At 40.5% G+C, this 15,492-nt stretch overlaps 1 protein-coding gene across 1 annotated transcript in view; it reads right to left on the reverse strand.

The window, feature by feature from the left end:
- Window positions 1-15,492, reverse strand: part of cpne8 (copine VIII) — a 56,606-nt gene that overhangs the window by 3,374 nt on the left and 37,740 nt on the right. Inside the window, exons 15-18 of the mRNA XM_079860175.1 lie at window positions 11,868-12,049; window positions 7,598-7,725; window positions 6,208-6,310; window positions 3,368-3,425 (exon numbers count right to left, since the gene is read on the reverse strand). Of these exons, the coding sequence (XP_079716301.1) occupies window positions 3,368-3,425; window positions 6,208-6,310; window positions 7,598-7,725; window positions 11,868-12,049 (471 nt within the window). The remainder of the gene's footprint in view (window positions 1-3,367; window positions 3,426-6,207; window positions 6,311-7,597; window positions 7,726-11,867; window positions 12,050-15,492) is intronic.

Here is a 15,492-nt window from a genome sequence, read left to right on the forward strand (position 1 = left end):
ATCATGACTGTGCTGAGATAACGAGAACACTGGGAGCTGCATATAAATCAGGCTTTATCTCCATTAAAGGAAAAACAAATGATCAAACATTATACAAATTGTGAGCCCAGCAAAGACCAAGGTTTTTAGTTTTGACGTAAAGGCACTATTTAATGGAAACCTGGATTTTTTTCTCACTACTGTTTATGACGCCACTAATCCTCTGATTTCATTGGGGATGGTGAGGACGAATGCAACGAGGATGAACTCAGAGGACGAATGCAAGGGTTTGTGAGAGTAACACCCTGTCATGTGACCAAAAGCAGAGAAACTGTTCCAATTCACTGCATCTCCACTTGAGTAAAGCTTCATTAGGGCTTGGTTTAGTGTGTAGGAACCCCAACTTTCAGAATGCAAAACTTCTACCCCAGTACAGAACGTTTATTAAAATTTAACCGCAAAACTATCGATACGCCAGGTTCATAAAGTATTTTACATATAGAAGTCTTAAGGTACAGTAGCAAAAATAGACTATTTAATTGTAAAGGTCAGAGAGGGGGGTGTAAGAAAAATATCCATATTTATAACTTTATAAACTATAATCACTGGCTTCCGGTAACGGCCTTACATGTGTCTATTTCCAGCGGAAGAGTGACCTCTGACCCGACGCATGACGTATTGATGAACGCGGAAGTGCAGAGGATAGAGCAAAACAAAACACCAGTTACGAATTAGAAGTCTAAAAACGGGATTTATTAAAGAGAAATGAGGGAGGAACTTGAGTTTGTTGCCCAGCGCTGTTTGTTTGAACCACGAGAGGCATCAAAGCTTACGCTACTCCTACATCCTACGTCATGCGTCGGGTCAGAGGTCATGCGTCATGCGTCGGGTCAGAGGTCATGCGTCATTCGTCATGCGTCGGGTCAGAGGTCATTCGTCCGGTCAGAGGTCATTTGTCATGCATCGGGTCAGAGGTCATTTGTCATGCGTTGGGTCAGAGGTCATGCGTCGGGACAGAGGTCATTCGTCATGTGTCAGGTCAGAGGTCATTTATCATGCATCGGGTCAGAGGTCATTTGTCATGCGTTGGGTCAGAAGTCATGCGTCGGGACAGAGGTCATTCGTCATGCGTCGGGTCAGAGGTCATTCGTCATGCGTCCGGTCAGAGGTCATTCGTCATGCGTCGGGTCAGAGGTCATTCGTCATGTGTCAGGTCAGAGGTCATTTGTCATGCATCGGGTCAGAGGTCATTTGTCATGCATCGGGTCAGAGGTCATTTGTCATGCGTTGGGTCAGAGGTCATGCGTCGGGACAGAGGTCATTCGTCATGCTTTGGGTCAGAGATCATTCGTCATGTGTCAGGTCAGAGGTCATTCGTCATGCGTCGGGTCAGAGGTCATTCATCATGCGTCCGGTCAGAGGTCATTTGTCATGCATCGGGTCAGAGGTCATTTGTCATGCGTTGGGTCAGAGGTCATGCGTCGGGTCAGAAGTCATTTGTCATGCATTGGGTCAGAGGTCATTTGTCATGCGTTGGGTCAGAAGTCATGCGTCGGGACAGAGGTCATTCGTCATGCGTCGGGTCAGAGGTCATTCGTCATGCATCCGGTCAGAGGTCATTCGTCATGCGTCCGGTCAGAGGTCATTCGTCATGTGTCAGGTCAGAGGTCATTTGTCATGCATCGGGTCAGAGGTCATTTGTCATGCATCGGGTCAGAGGTCATTTGTCATGCGTTGGGTCAGAGGTCATGCGTCGGGACAGAGGTCATTCGTCATGTGTCAGGTCAGAGGTCATTCGTCATGTGTCAGGTCAGAGGTCATTCGTCATGCGTCGGGTCAGAGGTCATTCGTCATGCGTCCGGTCAGAGGTCATTTGTCATGCATCGGGTCAGAGGTCATTTGTCATGCGTTGGGTCAGAGGTCATGCGTCGGGACAGAGGTCATTCGTCATGCTTTGGGTCAGAGATCATTCGTCATGTGTCAGGTCAGAGGTCATTCGTCATGCGTCTGGTCAGAGGTCATTTGTCATGCATCAGGTCAGAGGTAATTTGTCATGCATCGGGTCAGAGGTCATTTGTCATGCGTTGGGTCAGAGGTCATGTGTTGGGACAGAGGTCATTCGTCATGCGTTGGGTCAGAGGTCATTCGTCATGTGTCAGGTCAGAGGTCATTCGTCATGCGTCGGGTCAGAGGTCATTCGTCATGCGTCCGGTCAGAGGTCACTCTTCTGCTGGAAATAGACACGCGTAAGGCCGTTACCGGAAGCCAGTGATTATAGATAATAAAGTATTAAATATGGATATTTTTCTTACAAAAAGGCATCGCTTCGCTTCAGAAGGCCTTTATTAACCCCTGGAGCCGTATTGATTACTTTTATGATGGATGGATGTGCTTTTTTAGGCTTCAAAAAAGGTACCATTCACTGCCATTTAAAGCTTGGAAGAGCCAGGATATTATAAAATAACTCCAATTTTGTGTGGCTGAAAGAAGAAAGTCATAAACACCTAGGATGGCTTGAGTAAATTATGGGATAATTTTTGGGTGAACTATCCCTTTAAGGTACACTATGTAACCTTTTTTGTTTCAAAATTCACAAAATGTATAAGCAAATACATCATGAATCCATCTTTTGTCTTATGCTGAATCACTACAGTAAGTATATATATAATAAGTGTTTATTATTCAGACTCGTGATACACTGTACATAAACAGAAACAGAGTGAAGGAGCTCCGGCTACAATGTTCTTCCTCAAGACGCATGCAGTTTTGTTTATTAATCGCTAGAGCGCCAAAAGTTACAGTGTACTTTTACCTTTTAACACTCGCCTGCTTTTAAATAATTGTACAGTCATAAAGCAATTTCAAAATAAATTAAAATTAGTCTGTTGTCAAATTAATTTACTTGTGAAAAAATATTATTCCATAAATAATAATACAAAACGAAAAAATGATTACAAAAGAAAGGGTCTGTGAGTCCTAACATATAATATTCTAGAGATACTGCGGTTGATTTGTTTACATGCATATTGATGAACAAATTATTCATATTGAATTGCGCTATTACAATACAAATAATATGAAATTATACAAATCCACAATAGGCAGAGAGAAACGTTTAACCAAAAGTAATTGGATCACACATTTTCCAGATGAAAGGAGAGGTGCAGGGTTAGTTAAGGAATGAACTGATAAGCCAATGGAAAAATCAAAGCTCTAATAGTACAAACACTACTAATGACGTTTTGGAAAAATTCTGATTGGTCTCACTGGAACATGTGTGAAACAGATTTCTCTTTTGATCTGATCTGGTCTTCTGAGTCTCTGATGGACTGGACTGATATCACATCTTCACACATCCTCAAAGACACACACATCTCTCTCATCTTACCGTCAAATTCGGCCGGCCCGACTCCAACGATTATAATTGACATGGGAAGACTAGAGGCCTTGAACAGAAGGAAAGAGTTCATTAAAACAAGACCCCCAAGAATTACACTCCTCATTTAATTCAACATTTGCATAATGAAACATGCACAAAACAGACTTGTAGTCATAGAATTACAATGTTGCATTCAGATCTATCATAGAGGTATTTGCAAACTGTTTTTTTTTAAAGCAATGACTAATTTACTAATGGCTAATAAACACTTTAAATGACTATATTTTCTTTATTATAACTAATTTGAATGATCAAAAATGTGATATTTAGCTTTGTCCCGCTTTTTTTGTTCAACCCTGTCACCATATGATTTATTTATATAAAACAAGTTTTTGTGACCTTTGAGACATACAGGAAGGGTCATCTTTTGGACCGGTCATCTAGCATACCAGTAGGACAAGTAAATAATCTTATTCAGTTTTTTCAATTTTAACACACATTATTTGTTGAATGTATTTGTCAAAATCTACTATTCAACCCTGTTACCAAGGTATTTTAAGAAGAAAAAAAGACCATTAATGTTTTATATTTATCAATAACTACAAAGCCCCTTCTAAATGATGGCTCAATTTTAGGTGAAAATATTACTTGCAACCCTGTTACGTATTCTGTAGTATATATTTTTTTATATCTAATACATTTTATGCTTATTTCAAGTTTGAGCCTTACTTTATACCATATTTGAGGAAAGTGCCATGGGGTGGCAGCCAGTGGGATGTAATTATGGAAATATGAGGCACATTCATAAAGCTCATGTAATGTTCTTTGCTCATCTGCACACTGACACATTATGAACGACTCTTGCCACTGTTCAAATAGTCTCTGCCCATCACAGTCTGTACAATATCACATTTCAGTGCCTCGGTTGACGTGTTTTGAAGGAAAGACAAATGGATTCAATTTAAGGCATTTTTCTAATTATGTATACTTGTTGTAATAGTATCCACAAAGAGGAATCAACAACTTTTGTAAGTGGGCGTAAATTCTTCTGTTTTATTCAGTGCAATGATTGTCTCATTCTTCATCCAATAATCTATTGTAGTGATTAGAATGATGAATGGTTAGGCCTGTTGTTTACAAAGTAAACAAACTTGGACTTTTTTATTAAGGATCATTTTGCATGGTACCATATACAGTATATGCTGGGGACATAGTTATGCCTTCAGAAAGAAAACAGGGTGGACAGTAACAGGGCTGACCATTTTACATTTTAACAGGCTTGGTGTCGAACATCACATGAACAAACAGGAAAACAGGTCTTATCGCATCCGTCTGTCGGAGAAAGTGTGAACTGACGCCGATATCTATGGACTTTAGATCTAAAAATGAAATGTTAAGAGATGTTAAGAAAATAAAAAACTTTTAGAAATCAATCTGCATTTCAGTGGACATCGATTATGCTCATCTTTGGTAGCTCCTTTGAAGACATCTTCAGTAAAACAACTCTATATTTAATGAAACACATTCAAAAGGCCTGAACCGATAGCGATGCAACCCATTTTACAGAATACATAAGTTTGTTGCACATAAACCCCATTTGACATTATAAATCTTGTGCTCAAGGCAGTAAAACTACAAGCTCCTTTTTAAAAACAATTACCAGTCGTCTATTACAAAATCATGGAAACAGGGTTGACATTTTAAGATCATAACTAAGTTACAAACATAAAATTAAATTTGGACAAATAATTCAATTCTGTAGGATGTCTTTATTACACTTCAGAGCGTGGTTGAGGGATAGGATGAAACTAAAAGCAGGATCTATGTGCAGAAGTCTATATTATTAACAAAATCAAAATAACAAAATGCTCAGGTATCTCAGAACTTATCAAAACGCATACATTGACAATAATGGACACATGAGGGTAAATCAAACACTATGGCAACAGATGAACAGAGACAAAGAAAACCGAACTGGGAGGAGAGCAAAACTAGCTCAAAGTCCAACTCAACAAACACCAACACAGATCAAATGAGACAGTAACAGGGTTGAGGCATAACCAAAGCTACGTTCAGACTTGGTTCATTTCATGATTAAAGTGTGTAAAACGTTCGCCGGTTCCCGCCTCCTCCTTCCCTGAGCTTTGATCCAGTTTCAGTCTGACTGCTCTGATCGGATTTTTCGTGGTTTATGTGACTTTTCATGCCAAGTAAAACATAAACATCAGATCTTGTTATAGGACACATGCTGAAAGTCATTGCAGAAACAAGCTTGAGTTGTTGCAAAGTGCCGGAAGAGCAGAAAATGACAAAATAACAGAGACCAGCGGAGACACCACACACACCAGCCTCATACGTTTCTCACGCTGCCTCATAATACACAGTAGTCCAGCGCGGCGGCGACACATTGTCATGTTGTAAATAAGACAAGATGACGTCTGTAATGCAAACCCCTCCATGTTGTGGTTGTTGTTGTTTTTGGCGTATACCTACCAAACGCAGCATAGTTCCCATAGAAACCAATGCAGATATTTCGAAAATCAAAAGAGCGCCACGGGACACACAAATCGGATCTGAACAGATGCGGTACACAATGTGGACGGTCAATAATTTTAGATCAGATTCCAATTGGATTCACAAATAATTGGATTTGGACTGACAATGTGAACGTAGCCTTAGGGACACGATGGGTCATTATGTAAAAATCTTGCTGTTTAGATAAATAAAGTGATAGCACAAAAGTTGGTGTCAGCTGTTCTTTGTCATTTTTAGAAATATGCCACACTTGTCTTTTCATTTTGTTTTTCTGAATGGTGTAATGTTTCCAAGAACTGTGTTTTTGAACTTACGTTTACGATAGATTCTTTAGTTTGAGCCATGTCGGAGATGACCCCATCAGAGATGATGAGGAGGATGAAGTATTCTGAACCATCCTTTACTAATGATGCATATCTGCAAAGAAGAAAGCTGATTACTTCATATCTTTGTAACAGACACAGGGCTGAATCACAATTAAAATCTAATCCATCCAAGTGTCACAAAGAAAAGTACATTAAAAAAAGGTCAAAAGCACCTGGATGGTATGCTATTTATGCTAATTTTCCAAGTATGCACTTTTTGTCTACAATTGGTTCTCTAATGAGGCACTAGGATGAAATAACATAACATTTTAGTATGTAACATTTAAAGATTTGTAGCCTAATACTGCAGTATATCAAAATGTGGAAAAAAATAAAGGTGTCTGAATACTTTTACTGTAAAACACTGTCAAATTTATGGTTTTGAAGGCAAAAATGATAAATTACCATTTAATTTACAATGAATAAAAGGACATTCCCAGATGTCCCTGCATGGCACATCATATATTTTACTTTTACTAGGTTTCATTTCTTTTTGTGATTAGTAATAAACATAAGGGGAATTTATATAACATTTTCTGTTACTAAGTCAATGTTTGTTGCATTATTTTAGTGTCAACATGATTCTTCATATGGTTTTCTATTGTACCACTTTTATTATCATGGTCAGTACATATTGGTATATACAAAGCATATTTTGATAGCTCGAATAGCTTGGTATATGAATCGAATATCACTTAATGAAATCAAGTTATATGTTGTCAAATATACAGCTCCAAAATTCCATCCCATAATACCTGAAAGATTGTCACAATAGTTTTACAATGAATTTCAGGCAATAGCTGCTGTTTTAATTGCTGTAACTTTAATGGGATATTTTACAGTGTATGGCTGTAATTGTCAAATGTGCAGAGTACATATTATGTTGCTGGAACTCTGAGAGTTATTTTTGTTATTTAGCATCTGTTTTCTTGTTTTCCTGTGCTTTGTTTCTGTTTTCTTGGTGTCCAGGTTTCTAACTGAGTTTGTTTCCTTGGTTACAGATTGGGCTCACCTGTTTCTTGTTTAGTTGATTATTATCCTGTGTTTTTATATGCATGTTTTATGCTTGGTTGTTTCAATTAGGAATTTATTTTATATAGACTTGCTTCGATTCTGTCATGTCTGTTTATGGTCATGTTTCTTATCAAGCTAAGCCAAGTCTTTATTTATTGTTTATTGGTTCATGTTTATTTGGAATAAAGCTGCACATGGGTTATTAGCTTCTTGCCTCCGCTGGACTCCCCACATTTTCTCTCTTTCGCATCCATGAACAATGCTTTACAATAATAACAAGTGTGATAAATAGTGTTTAAGAATGTTTAAATAAAATTGGCCTCACCTTGCTACATGATTAATGACAGGGGAGAAGTATGTTGGTCCATAGAGACGAACAAACTTCAGACTCTGATAATACGCTTCTAGAACGCCCTCGATACCGCTGCAGTATGGGTTATCTGGGTTCCCATTCTGTAAGTACACATATAAAAATATACACATGTATACATATGCACAAGTTTATAATACTAGCATCCCAGTAAAGGATGTATACATAAATGTGCAAGTGTATGCCAAGTGAGTACATATGAGCTTTGTGAAAAAGTTTGCTTAATTATATTAAATGTGCACTTGTAGAATACCTCAAATCCATTAAGTATATTTTTAATAAAACTTGCATATAAAATAATATTAATGAAATAATGTGTACTTAAAGAGTACACTTTCATGACTGTATCATTTCAAATAAATGTTTTGCTTACACTTCATTTTAAGGTGTCCTTGTTACAGTGTAATTATACATTTACAAAGCATTAAATAACTACCTGTATGGTACCACTTTATTTTGAGAGTCCACTTTAGATATTTTACTAACAATAAGTAACTTGGACTGGCCCGACTGTGTTTGTGATGGTGCTGATCCGCTACCTCCACTGATTTTACCTCCCCTCCCCATTTAAAAACAAAGGTCCGGGCTATTAGGGTTTAATTGAGTCTCAATCTCCATGAGAGGTCAGGGCGCAGTTCAGATACAGGGTCAGTTATGGAACAGGGTTACTCAGCCTGGGGTTAAATTAAGCCCCAATCCCCTGTAAGGGATAGGTTTAGTGTTTGGTTCCAGCACAAATCCCTGGGTTATGTCCCTTAAGTTTAGGTTAAGCTCCAATCCCCTGTAAAGGGTATGTTTTAGGATTCAGTATATATTCAGGTATATGACTTATCGAATTAGGCGAAAACAATTGCTACCCATATAATCTCCCAAATAAGACTCCATTTGGGAGAGATATCTTTTTTTTTTTCTTTTTTTTTATAAAACATCTTTGGTATGTGCTTCAGGCTCATTAAACACTAGACGCCCTCTTCCAAGGCGGCCTGCTAGTCCTAGGTGTGTGTTTCCAACTAAAACAATCTATTAGACCCACCATTTCAAGATTGTTGAGGTCCAGTTCCTATTAAGACTTTTCTTGCCCCATCCCCATCCATTACAATGTGACCACATCGCTTCCCCTGTTGCTTGGGTCCAATAGACCAGGTCTGCCTCTGTCTGGAATTGGCCAAAAGAAAGGGTCTACATTTCCTTTCCGAGTGTCTTGATATGTCCATTCAACTTCCTTAATATGAGCCTTTCCTACTGCCAACTGAAATTGATCATGGGCATGTACATTTCCACATTAGGAAAGGCTTGTTCTTCTGTCCCCAAAACTCTTTTTCAACATTCTCACTATCTATCAATGTTTTATTTCTGTTGTTCACCCAATTGATAACACTTTTGTCACCTTTGGCAACCCTTTTTGGTGTTCTTTGCTTCAAGAGCTGTTAGACATGAGTAACTTGTGCCCCTGGATTAGGACTGTGGTTTGGGGTAGTAGAATAATTTGTATGTACTTCCAAAGTTACTTCTAGTCAGCAGAATGTATGTTCGGGGACAATCAAAATAGAGTGAGCAGATATTAAGCAGACAGTCTACTAATAATCTATTGAGAGTTAATGACATGCACTTGCAAAGTTACCTATAGTTAGTACAATATCAAGTGTTTAAATTTGTTATTATGTATTGTTGCATTTATTGTTTATGGATCCAAATGCACCTTGAGTCCAAGACAAATTTATCCTTGAGGATAATAAAGTGTATTTAATTTCATTTTTAGTAGAATATCTAAAGTGGACTATTGAAATATCAAAAGTGTTACCACAAACGTACTATAGGGTCAGGATTAGAGTTTGGTTTAGAGTTAGTTGCATGTAGTTATGCATCATTTATAGTTATTACTATTGTAACTACATGTAACAAGGACATTGTAGAATTAAGTGTTACCAAAGTTAGTAAAGTACATTTTAAATCATTACATTTTAATAATCTTTTGTCAAGGTTTAAAGTAGTAAATTCTTTGATGTGTTGACTGACATTTTCCAATTGTAGTGTGTTACTCAATATTACATTTACAGTTGTTATATTTTAAATGTACTAAATTGCATTACCATAAAAGCTTATCAGTATATTCGGCAGTACACTTTACAACCATTTTTTAAAGACAATACTTTTAAAAGCTATGCTAAAATGCACTTCTTTTTCACAAGAGTAGAACATTTTTTAAAATACTAATTTTAATAATATCCAGCAGATAACACAACTTGGAGATAATAATCGGCAAGGTCTAAAATGACCAAACATTATTACAGTAAAATGACAACATCAAGTCTTAGCCATCAAAAGTTTGATCTGGGCATGTGAGCTCACATCCCAGAAGCTTCCTGCTGTAAGAAGCACGTTTAAAGAGCGCTATTCATTCAAGTAAAGCTTTAATGCTCTGCTGAGTGCATATGGAGTCTCCTGTGCTCAGCCCTGAGGAAAAGTGTGTGTGTTTTAGCTGTGTGTGGGCAGCTGCAGCCGCGGGCAGTGCATCTGTTTGGTCCAATAAGAAGGATCTGTGTCTCACTGTATACGGGGTTATGTGATAGATTCTCTGTGACGGTTTCGTGGGTGTGGAACGGGGAAAAAAATCAAAAAAGAAAATAAATTCTGTCCTCTTTAGAAATGTGAGACAGCTGTAGGCAATCTCCATTTGCTAATGTCTATCAATCCTTTTCAATCTTCTTTATAAACTGTCTCATCCATATTTATCAGTTAGTCACCCCTCAAGAGCCCTTATTTGGATACCAGTGGTGTGGTTGTCTAGGGTGTGTGTGAAATCAAAGTTTGAGCTTTTTGGCTCTCAGTTCATGTTTGTTAGCTCAAAAGTTGACAAAATTAACATTTATTAGATGATTGCATTTAAAATTGACAGTCTCTTTACGGCTAATATGCATACTTTAATTCAATACCTAATCATCAATTGATTAGAAAGGAAATTATTTTTGCCCTTAATTTTGCACTTTATTGTGCTTGTCCAAGGTTCAATAACTGAAATGACAGAGCTAACTGCCTATGCGTCCTAACCAATATGAAATAGGTCAACACAGGAATAAAAGTTGCACTTAGTCATTAAGTGCGGGCTCTAAGGGCCCTGCTGGAGAATAGGTTCAGAAGTGGATCTGAACGAGCTGTAGATGGAGAAGTACAGCAATAGTAGCCCAGCTAGATGTGTATAGTCTATGGTTGGTGTTTGACAGGGACCTGGGTAGGTGCCATACCCTACTAAAAGCACACAGATGGTGCAAGCCCTGCCATAGCCCACTGTTTCTCACTGTATCTTCTTTGGGCCCAAGGATTGTAGATTTGAAATCTCTCCACACACTTGATTCAACTGGGTTTGTAAAGTAAACGAGGCACCTAAAATGTCCAGTAATTCAGGGGGCACTCAAAAAACAAAGTGACAAAGTGTGTTTATATGTGCAATGAAATTGCTCTTAAAACAGATTTAAAAAAAAAATGCGTCCAGTTTTGATGTGAACGCATAAAAAGCCACACATGGGACACATGCACATGCATGAATAAGTTGACAAAATGGTGCTAAAAGCATTTACATACAAAGCATTTACATACAAAGCATAGCTATGGGTAACGGGTAAATTGATTTGATTGTTTGTTTGTTTTTTAATAACTTTTTTCTTACCCCAATATAAAAACACCATTTAGAACATTTCAGTAATTACAGCTAAAGGGAATGACAATGTTAATGTACTTGTTCTTAGTGGACTAGACCTGCTACGCACACTGTAACTGCAGCTATCACTGTTCCTTTTGTTATTGTTGCTGCAGAGAAAGTACAGGGACTGCTACTGCCAAGACATACAGAGACATGCTGCCGTGAGCATGTTGGACACATTGCTGCTACTGCATATATAGACATACATAATATCCTCCACAGCAGAGGAACTCTTAACACGCCGCAGGAACGCTTACAGCTAACACTGAACCAGACTATTTCAATGTTGAGCAAGGAAGCTCACTAACTATAGATACAGCAGAGGCCGATCAGTAAGTGCACGCATGTAGTACGATGAGATTGCAAGCAGATTACATGTAAAGCAAGATTGGGCAGGTAATTCTCTCACTGACAAATAGACACCTGAGACACTCAGACAAAAACATGTGTACATTGGAGAACAAATAAAATGCAAGCAAGTACTTTCTTAATAATCTTAATAATAGATTGAAAAATAATTGTCCTTACCAGGGGAAATTCATGAGACACGTGGCCATCGGGTGGCAGTTTTGCACCAAACCCAAGTGCAGGGAACAGCTTATCACTGTCATAGTCCTGAATAATCTCCCCCACAGCTCTGAGTGCCAGTGCATACGCATTCAGATGATACGGGCTCATGTAGTGTAGAGAGGTAGGCTGGGAAGGGTTGCCTGTGATAAATAGAGCAAAAAATACATGAATCAAAGTATTTAAATATCAATGTAAACTGGAATGTGAGAATTCATGCTGTACCAGTAATGATTTAGAATTTTGGGTAATTCTAATATAATAGTGCCATATTTATAACTTGTGTACCCATGATGATCTACACAGTATTTGATCATTTGATGTCCCTGCAGTTCACTTTCGAGAGGAAGTCGACGCCGCATAATAGCGTTGATGCCGGTGTCTGAAACACGTGTCTACACACAGCAATTCCTGATTGGCTGATTGTGATAATGTAGCGATGTAACGTAGTATAGCACAGAAAAGTAAATACCATAAACAGATGTCTGAACAATGCGTTGTCTACTCCTTTGTCTTCAGAAGCCACATGTTTGAGCACGTGTTTGCTGTTTGTGTGTGCACTGTACTGTCTTTAGCCCAGGAGTTATACTCAAAATGTCAGGTCTAAGATTTAGGACAGTGCCCACACTTTATAACAGGGGACTTGCATGGGTGCTTCAGACAAGGAACGCATGCTGTATGTGTGTCTGACTCTAAAGAGTTGGATGCAGACAGACAGGAGGATGCTTTGGCAGAGCAGTCCTCTCAGTCTGTCGCGTTCGAAGAACTGCTTGAGGTTGTGCCTCGGGCCATGGCCAAATTAAATCTAGATTGATCTGATGAGGTGTTGAGGTTTTGGAGGAATCTGAACTCGGTCTGAACTCGGTGCGAGTGCATAATCAGGCCACCTCAACATACTCCACAGTGAACAGTATGTGCAAGCATGGGTAAGAGGCAATGCCGACGGTGTAAAATGCACTTTCGGGTTGTCTCTCCACCTCAAGCCCATCGCCAGCGAGGAAACCTGCCTTACCCACAACGATTTGTAGGGCAACATCTGCCCTTTTGGTTAAGGCATACACAGCAGCACATCAGGCTGGCGTTTCTCTGCACACCATGGAGGTCTTGCAGGCCTGCAAGGGTGATCTGCTTAAAGAGTTGCATTATGGTAAGGGATTATCCACGGGGGTGGTGAAAGAGCTACGCAGGGCAACAGATCTCACCCATTGGTCATTAAGTGGCTGTTATGGTCGTAAAGAAGTGGCATCAGTGGGTCAACCTCAAGGGGAAAAAAGAAAGAAACAAGGCTTTCCTTCTGGATGCCCCAATTTCGCCTTCTGGCTTAATCAGCGACGCAGTCAACACCTTTGTCGACAGGTACCAGGAGGCCAAGAAACAATTGCCGGTATTCAGAGAACTGATCCCACTCTGAATCCAGGAGCCAGCTCCATCCACCAGCCACTCCAGGCCAGGGCCCAGTGGTAGGAGAGAAGAAAAAAAGGCCAGTGTGGTGGCTAGTGTTCCCCCCCCATAAAAGACAATGGGACAGAGAAATGCTCACAGGCACAGCCATCCAGGGGGAGACAGGATATTAGATGCTATCTCCTCTAGGGCGGCTAAGAAGAAGCCCTGAAAACCACGGGCCCTGGCCTCCGAGGGGTGACCCACCCCCCAACCCAGAGACAGGGTTTGCGTCCAATCTTAGATCTAAGGGGCCTGAACCGTATTCTTTAGACATACAGGTTCAAGATGCTGACCCTCAAGCTAATCGTGTCACAAATCCAGTTTGAGGACTGGTTTGTGACGACAGATCTAAATGATGCCTACTTTCACATTGAGATTCTGCAAGAACACAGGACATTTCTCAGGTTCGTATTTAAGGGCGAAGCGTACCAATATCAAGTTCAGCCTAGCCTTACCCCCACTCACATTTATCATGTGCATGCATGCTGATCTGGCTCCTTTGCGACTCCAGGGCATCTGTGTACTAAATTACATAGACGATTAGCGGATATTAGCTCAATCAAAGAAATTGGTGGCATTGAGATGTTGTGCTCGCCCACATGAAGTTGGGGCTGAAATTGAACTCCAAGAAGACTGTACTTTCTCAAGGTTAGAGAACCACTTTTTCTGGGGGTGGTATGGGATTCAACCAAGATGCAGACACATCTGTCTCCTGCATGTGTAGAATCGATCCTAACTGCTATGAAAGATATCAGGATAGGCCAGGAGCTTTGAGTCTTACAGGTTCAGAGACTGTTAGAGGTCTCATGGCGGCAAAGGCCAATGTAATTTCACTACGCTTACTGCACATGAGACCGTTCCAGCTCAAAAGCAAAGGTTTTCATCCTTTGAATCATCCCTCCAGGGTCGTAAGGATCACACGCCACAGGCTATGTGCTCTATGAGTTTGGAAGGAGCCCTGGTTCCTCAACCTTGTTCCTCAAGGGCCAGGCTCTTGGAGCATGTTGTCATCGCAAATCTTTGATGATGGACACCTCCCTCACTGGCTGGGCCATGGTTCTCGATGGCCAGTGGAATTTGGGGGGACCCTCATCTTTACAGACACATGAATTGCCTTGAAATAAGGGCAGTATTTCTAGCATAGAAACACTTCCTCCCACACCTGAGGGGCTATCATGTGTTAGTCCACACAGACACATTGGTAGTCTCTTAGATAAATCACCAGTACGGGCTGCAGTCCCCTTTTCAGGCAGGCACAGCAGATCCTGCTCTGGGGAGAGTAAAAGTGCTTGTCTCTGAAGGTAGTTTACATTCCGGGGCATGCAAACTTGTTATCTGGTCAAGGCAAGGGCTGATGCCCGGAGAATGGCAACTCCATCCTCAAGTGCTGGAGTCCATATGGCAGAGGTATGGTGAAGCTGAAGTGGAGCTGTTCGCTTCAGAGGAGATGACCCACTGTCTCCTCTGGTACGCCCTCACACCTCCAGCTCTTCTGAGGCTGGATGCCATGGTACAGACATGGGCTGAGACTTTGTCTGTATGCCTTTCCTTCGACAGCTCTGGTGCCGGGGGTTCTAGCAAGGGTTTACCAGGACCAAGTCCACCTTCTCCTAGTGGCTCTGTTCTGGACGGCCCAAGTATGGTTCTTGGTCCTAATATCTCTACTAGAGGGCATTCCATGGGAAAGTCTCAAGTGCAGGGGACGATCTACCACCCCAAGCTGGAAATCTGGAAACTCCTGTTTAGACTTTGCTCCAGGTGATGTCAGAGATATACTGCATCCTAGACCTGACTATACTCCAAAAGTTCATTCTATGGCTGGTCAGCCAGTGGTCTTGCAGGCTTCCTTGCCTCTGGCTTATGAGATACAAAAGCAAGAAAGTCTGCAACTGTTATATCCGGTCCAATGCTCTGAGGATCTATGTCCACCCCTCTCAGCTTCTGGTCTGCTTTGGTGGCCACAATAGAGGGAATGCGTCACCAAGTAGTGTATCTAGCAAAGGTTCACTGACGCAATCTCTCTCTCCTACACGCCATTCAATATGGCTTCGCCTCTAAGGGTTAGGGCCCACTCCACTAGGAGTGTTCCAAAGCTCTTGCCAGGGGTGCATCCTTACAGGACGTCTGTGATGCGGCAGAATGG

The sequence above is a fragment of the Squalius cephalus genome (genome assembly GCF_949319135.1).
Source record: "Squalius cephalus genome assembly, chromosome: 23".
Taxonomy (NCBI): domain Eukaryota; kingdom Metazoa; phylum Chordata; class Actinopteri; order Cypriniformes; family Leuciscidae; genus Squalius; species Squalius cephalus.